This window comes from Maniola hyperantus, chromosome 27 (genome assembly GCF_902806685.2).
Source record: "Maniola hyperantus chromosome 27, iAphHyp1.2, whole genome shotgun sequence".
NCBI classification, from domain to species: domain Eukaryota; kingdom Metazoa; phylum Arthropoda; class Insecta; order Lepidoptera; family Nymphalidae; genus Maniola; species Maniola hyperantus.
In genome coordinates, this window is record NC_048562.1 from 4,018,971 (window position 1) to 4,026,327 (window position 7,357).

At 39.7% G+C, this 7,357-nt stretch overlaps 2 protein-coding genes across 2 annotated transcripts; one reads left to right on the forward strand and one right to left on the reverse strand.

Moving 5' to 3' along the window:
- The first annotated feature begins 371 nt into the window (after positions 1–371).
- LOC117994690 (uncharacterized) lies at positions 372–1,459 on the forward strand. The gene has a single exon (XM_034982650.2). It carries the CDS (start codon positions 389–391, stop codon positions 1,457–1,459), a length of 1,071 nt encoding a protein of 356 aa, XP_034838541.1. The 5' UTR covers positions 372–388.
- Positions 1,460–1,787: 328 nt separating this feature from the next.
- On the reverse strand, positions 1,788–6,488 carry LOC117994691 (uncharacterized). Its single transcript, XM_034982651.2, has 7 exons — positions 6,395–6,488; positions 5,367–5,451; positions 4,015–4,133; positions 3,800–3,933; positions 2,938–3,420; positions 2,626–2,703; positions 1,788–1,888 (listed from the first exon to the last, which is right to left on the reverse strand). Exons 1-7 carry the CDS (start codon positions 6,440–6,442, stop codon positions 1,846–1,848), a joined length of 990 nt encoding a protein of 329 aa, XP_034838542.2. The 5' UTR covers positions 6,443–6,488; the 3' UTR covers positions 1,788–1,845.
- Positions 6,489–7,357: the final 869 nt, after the last annotated feature.

Sequence of the window (7,357 nt, forward strand, 5' to 3'; positions counted from 1 at the left end):
ACTGTAACAATTTTACTATCAAAAACCAAGGGTTATTGGATTTTGTGCAACAAACTTGCGCTCTCATAATGGCGTCACAATTTTCAAGTTGTTCATTAGAATAAATTTCGAACACTTCGAACCTACTACTGCATCTTTAAGCGGAAAGTCTTCATCTCTATTGTGTTTGCGAATGTGTTTTGCAACTACACCATTGATAATGGGTTCTCTATTATCATCAACGTTCTAGCATTTTCCCACTTTTAACCAGAACTTGTTTATTATTTAGGCCCTATTATAACATTTTACGATTTTTTTATAAGGAGCCTTCAGTAAATTCTCTTAAATCTACTGAAATTAGTTTCATAACTACATTGTTATTTACAGAATTATTAATGTACACGTTCATATGATATTAAATAATAATTACAAAACCGTTGAGATCGATATAACAACATATAGCACAAAACAACGTGAACATCGTCATTCTGATGCGATGAACGAAAATATCACAGAGAGGTACAAAAAATGCAATCAAAATAGATTCATCTGTTCCGTATGTTTGAACAAAAAAGCTTCACAAGAAGACAGCAGAAATAAAGAATGTTGTAAACGGAAATCTAAATCTTGTCCTATTTGTCAGAAACCCTGTGAAAATTATGAAATTAAAAACGGGCAGAAGAAAAATGGTCCCAGAAATGAAAAAGATGACCCTCCTAATAAAGATACCAACGGTAAGAATATTCAAACGTCTCAGCCAGACGTTACTAAAGGACTGACTCTACTTAACGAAGTACTAACTGTGTTTCAAAATAAAAAACAACTAGAGACTAAAAAAGACAATTCAAGTAAAACTGTTATACTCAAAGATGCAAGCGTAGAAACGGACAGACAGAGAAGCAAACCAAAATTAACTTTCAGCAAAACATTTCTTTACTCGCTAGGAGAAAACGATGACATCCAGAAAAATGGAAAATTCTTAATAATAAATTCTCAACCAGAAACTGTTATGAAATCGCAATTCGCAATAGACCTAAAACACAAATCTTCATCAATACCGCAAATGAAGTTAGAAGAACTTAAACAATCCTTGAAAGAGAAAACTAAATCTAAAGATGCTATTGAAGAAGTAAATAGAATGTTCGCGATCGTTCGAAAGCATGAGTTGGGAGAAAGTTTAGATGATTCTAATAGGCCAATGATTAGAAGCGGTCCTAGAGTGTTGCCAGTTGTTAAAACTAATACATATAATTCGGAGAATAAAAATGCTAGAGGTGAACGACAGGATTGTTGCCATTTCCAGACTGGTTATCAGATGTCAAGTGGTGATTCTATGCAAGGGTGTTGTTATAAACAAGAGAGATATTGTGATAATAATTGTTGCAAAACTTGTCATTATAAACATCGGTGTGTAGAGGTTTGCGAGCATTGCTACAGTAATAAAGATTGTAAGCATTCGTTGGATGTTCATGATGGATAAATAATATGCCATATTTTCATTTATTCCAAATATGTGCGCACCAAACTTTGACAGACCTACAATAAACATGATAGGTAATATAAGGCGAGTGTTTAGCGGACTGTTTCACTTTTGACTAAAGAAGTTTGATCCTATTGTACATAATATTATATTGGATCTCCGACTTTATTTATTTATGGGTACTTTCTTATGGTTTTATTTTTTGATAGTGATTTTCGTTTTATTATTATTTTTTAACAATATACCTACCGTTATAAACTTCTTCGTCTTTGTTTCATTGCCTTATTCGTAAATACCTAAATATTCTCAAAATAAAATGAAAAAGAAATAAATGTAATGCCTTTATTACGAGTAAATACTTAACAAATTCCATAAATATAATAAAATTAAAAATAAAAACTGTCTGAAGAGTACTTAATTTTCTCGCTTCTGAAACAAGAAAAAAATTGTAACATAGGGTTCGTAAGGCCTTCTGCCGTAGTGCAGTGGTCATGGCTGCAGTCCTAATGAGACAAACAAGATCATATACAACATGTCCTTTACTGATAGGAGCATTTTAGGTATTTAAAATTTCTAAAATGATTTAGGTCTAGTGACTAGTCACTCTACCAACAAAGACGTGCCCCCGCCGTTATATACGTTCCAGTAGGATGCTGCATAAAAACCTATACTATACTTACATAAGATTTAATAAAAATTGCCAGACCGCCCAGCCAGGTTAGCCCGCTTGAACTTTAGACTCGCATCAGCATTTACCACCATGTGAGATCTCAGACAAGAGCTAAATTGCTGTCTAATAAAAAAGGTAACTAAGTACGTTGCTCTTGTGCCATCGGCTTACCACCTTTAAAAAGGGATCCTGGAGAAATCTGCAGGCTTTGCGAGATTGAAAACAACCAAGAGATAATGTGGCATACTTTGCGTTTGAGAGAATTGAGACGTATCCTATGTAAGTATTGTATTTTAATAAATTCTCTGTTATACCCTCGCGCACGATTAACCGACGATGTAAAAAGCGTGGCGGTAAACGGGTGGACGAGGAAGACTGAGGAGTTAGGACTGACTGAGGAGGAGTAATTAGGGAAGGCAGTCAAAGGCAAGTGCAGAATTCTACATTAAACGGCCACAGGCTGATATTGTATCAGATAATGAAATTTTATTAATACCTATTTTCTGGATATTTGCTTCGGTTTCGATCTAGCTTTTCGCTGTGAGCTCTTTCCCAGTCCTTTGGACTATCTTGGCTGAAAGAAAAGAACAGTATTACATCAAAACGAATCACATATTGCCAAAAAAGGTCTGCACCCCTAAGTTATCGAGATTTCTAAATTATGAAACTATTTGCGTCCTCGTTTCTGATTCGCACCATCAAATGCTGTGGCTTCCGTTTACTCTTCATTAACATTTGGTTGCCTATCCTGTTTATTTGCTTGCTGTTCAAAATTTACAGCTTTTGGAAGACAAGAAAAGATACTTACTCTCCTAATCCTAAATTGAAATACGGTCCCTCCTTAGATCTATTCCCTTTCTGATCAAACTCTTTAGTCAGAACCTTTTTTATCGTATTCGTAGAATCAACGAATTTGCACATACATTCATTCAAAGTTTGCATTTTCTCTAAAAGCACATTATTATCTGAACTCTGTGGTGTATCGATTAGTTTTTCTATTTCTTCTGAGATTTTTTGGCAATCGTTTAAATCTGGTATGTCAGCCATTTTTAAATCTGTATTCATTGATGTGTGCTTGAGTATTTTGATTTTTGGAGTGATAGTTTCTATGATGAATTCCCCGTTTTCTATGATTTCGTCAGGGGGTTTGTAATATGGTTGTCTTATTCCATAGATTTGGGCTGGGGAGTCGTCTGATAGTCCGTCTTTGGTTTTAGCCATGACTAGTTTAAGTAGATTGTCTAGACCGATTTTGTGGTCGTTTAGAAGATGTCTGTCTAAGACTGTTATCCTGAAATTTAAGGACATTATTATTGTAACCATTATTATTATACAGGGTATTATGAAACCAGAATGCTAGCAAAAACGAAGACAGGTGATAGTACTGACGATTATTGATATGATACCACAAAAAAAATGCAAAAAAAAAACCTATATTTTGTAAAAGTTCACGATATATTGCCAATAAAATATCTGGCTAAGTTTTTGCTAGCATTCTGGTTACACCCTGTATTCTCAGTACGACGCGTATTAACAGATTTTTATCTATTTTTATGCCCAATAGTTTTTGGTTTATCGTGCAAAATGTCGAAAAAATACAACGTACAAGTGCGGAACCCTCGGTGCGCGAGTCTGGCTCGCACTTGGCCGATTTTTTTGACGATACGTACCGATCAGAATCAAACGAGCACAAGTGGCAGGCAAAGATCTCCTTCTGTTCCCGGAGTGCTTCGATAACTCCGCTCACGCTTGACCCTAGTTCCTTCATGGCTTTGGACGTGCACTCGCTTTGACCTGGTAAATCCTGGAAAAAGTTAAGTACCTATTAAGTAAAAAGTTTGATAACTCAGAGCAAATACCTGTACAAAACGCAATAGATACTAACATTAAAATTGAGCGTGGGATCAGAGCCCTCTTCCGGGTGTGCGAAGAGATTTCTGCTGCGGCGGATGCGCGCACGCAGCTTGTCGAACAGCCGCGTCGCAGACGACGTGCGTGTTGCCACTGTTCCAACATAGATGGCGTTAGTTTGATCTTTGGGTACTGTTAAAAAGCCTTGTATAACTTACACATATTATAATAGAGTAATGTAAAAGCCTGTTAATAAAAGATTTTAAAAAAAAATTAATAGAGTAGGATGTGACTTGATCTACACTGACATAGGTCGCGTTGTTGTGGGCCTTGGGAATCACGAAAAATTCAAATAATTTTTTTACCACGAAAGAAAACCCTATTGATTTATACTCTTTTCATTTCAATGTTTAATGACTTTTTTCCCCCCCTCCTTTTTGAGTCAAATATTTATATAGGTAGGTACCTACAGAAAGGTTACAAATGTTAATTTCGCTTGTGTCCGCCGCCGCGGGTTCAGTTTCCATACTAAAATGGGCGACCTCCCACGGATAAACCCCAGCGCTCACCACTGCGCCAGGGAGGTCGTCAACGCCATGGATCATCATCATCATCATCAACCGATAGACGTCCACTGCTGGTTATAGGTCTCTTGTAATGACTTCCACACGGTCTTGCGCCGCCGCCACCCAGCGGCTCCCTGCGACTCGTTTGATGTCGTCCGTCCACCTAGTGGAGGGTCTTCCATCACTGCGTCTTCCGATGCGAGGTCGCCATTCCAGCACCTTGGGACCCCAACGTCTATCGGTTTTATACGTACTACGAACTATGTGCTCTGCCAATTGCCACTTCCGCTTCGCAACCCGTTGAGCTATGTCGGTTACTCTAGTTCTCGTACGGATCTCCTCATTTCTGATTTGATCACGTAGAGAAACTCCGCACATAGCTCTCTCCATCGCCCGCTGAGTGACTCTGAGCTTTCTTATGAGGCCCCATAGTTAGCGACCATGCCTAACGACGCCATGGATAATATGGATCAACCCACGACGACCTGCGCTTGGTCGCTGTGTCTGTGTTCTTATTAGTGGAAGGTCCCGGGTTCGATTCCTAGCAGGGATTAGGAATTTTATAATTTCTAAATTTCTGGTCTGGTATGGTGGGAGGCTTCGACCGTGGCTAGTTACCACCATACCGGCAAAGCCGTGCCGCCAAGCGATTTAGCGTTCCGGGACGATGCCGTGTAAAAACCAAAGGGGCATGGGTTTATTAAAAACTGTCATACCCCTTTCCAGGTTAGCCCGCTTCGATCTTAGACTGCATCGTCACTGACCACGTGTGATTGCAGGCAAGGGCTAACTTGTATCTGAATAATAAAAAAATACGAACACTTTAGTCGTTTATTTTCTTTGGTCGGCGAGAACGAGCGGTCTAGGCACGCAGAACGTGGAACTGTGTTCGACTTCTCCTGTAACTGAATATTAGAATGCAGTAGGTATAGTACGTGACAGGTCGAGATGACAATAGGGGAGGGAACGCCCCGCACACCCGCACAGCCCCTGCGGAAACCCGGTGATAGTTTTATCACGTCATATCTCAATAAAAAAATTCTCAAAAAGAGTCACCAACTGAGTTGGTAGAGTAGCTACGGGTAACTTTAGAAAGGTGTCTAACATTGCGAGTCGGTGGTTCAATGGAATTCGGCGAGTCTGACGACGGTTACGCACTCATCCGATCCGAGTCCGTGAAAATACGTTTTTCTTTTGTACGGTAGCTTATGACATGTCGTAGATATTTTTATATCCTTATTTTCCCGGATTCGGATCGGATGATCCGAATAGGTGAAAATCAGTACCCTTATTATAAATGCGAAAGTGTGTTTGTTTGTTGGTTTGTTGGTTTGTCCTTCAATCACGTCGCAACGGTGCAACGGATTGACGTGATTTTTCGCATGGGTATATATAAAGACCTTGCTGTCAAACGTCACACGTAACAGCGGCTAGAGAAAGACAGCAATAGCCACAAAGCAAAATAAGAAGAAGAAGAGAGACAGCAAATGAACTGTATATTATACAGATATGTATATAGGTATATATATTTATATATATTTGTGTATTATTAGAATGTACTGTGTATGTAGTCTAATTTATAATAATATAATATACCTAGGGCCATTTTCGGCTGCCGCATCAATCCGTGCTTTCGTGATTCCTTTCGTCAAAGGTTGCCTGGCAGAGCGATAAGGCCGCCTTTGCATGCTACAGCTATTAGATTAAGATCCTGTATTGTGTTTTTTCAATGTTTACTTTGTGTTGTGTGCAATAAAGTGTAAAATAATAAATAATAATAATAACTGTCGCATTGCTACTGCTGTCGCTACTGCAACGTCTTACATCACCCCGCCCGGTTTATCTTACATTGCTAGCAGTGGTTGCAGTCGTCTCGTGGTGTAGCTGATGATGCATCGTCAACGCACTCTCGAACTGCGCCGTGAAGCTGCACTGAGAGCAACTGGAATGAGGTGACAACTTGTCTGTATACACTAAATGGTTCGCACCGAACTAAGGCAGTCGTCCGACCGCCGACGATGAACGAGAAACGAGTAGAACTAGAAACTTAAACGAGTTCGCGATCACCGGGAAGCGAGTGTGTAGTTTCGATAGCTTTGTCGCCGAGCGAGTGTGCAAATGCGACGAGCGATTACTCGCGCCATTCGCCCGCGGTCGCTCAGTCCTGTGCAAACCTGCGCGCGCATTACATGCGTCCAAGCGAGTGAGCATCGCTAAACGAATATCGAGTAAAATAACAAAAGCGAGTCGGCGCCGGCAGTGTGAACAGTCAGAGAGCAACTTTTGATATATGCATCTCTTTCGTTTACACGGAATGTACATTTATTGTGCGTTTCTTGAGAGAGAAATTCGCCGATAGTTAGTCGTTTTCTCGCCGGCGGCGGCGGTCGGACCACTGCCTAAGTGTGAAATCTATAGATAAATCTATAGTGCGCTCTTGACTTTGCTCAGACTTAAGACAGTGTTACAACGAGACAGAGCTATATCTCTCACATAAATCTATCTCGTTTAACTCAATCTTAAGTCTGAGCAAAGTCAAAGTGCGCTCTATAGATCTCAGCCTGATTTCGTGCCCATTATTCTTGCTCCGTCAGGGTTGAAGTATTTTTAGGGTTCCGTAACTCAAAAGGAAAAGAAAAAAAGGAACCCTTATCATTATTATTATCACTTTGTTGTCTGTCTGCCAGTCTGTCTGTCTTGTCTGTCAAGAAAACCTCTAGGGTAGGTACTTCCCGTTGACCTAGAATCACGAAAGGTAGGTAGGTAGGTCTTATAGCACAAGTACTTAAAGTTCCAATAGAGCCGGACAAT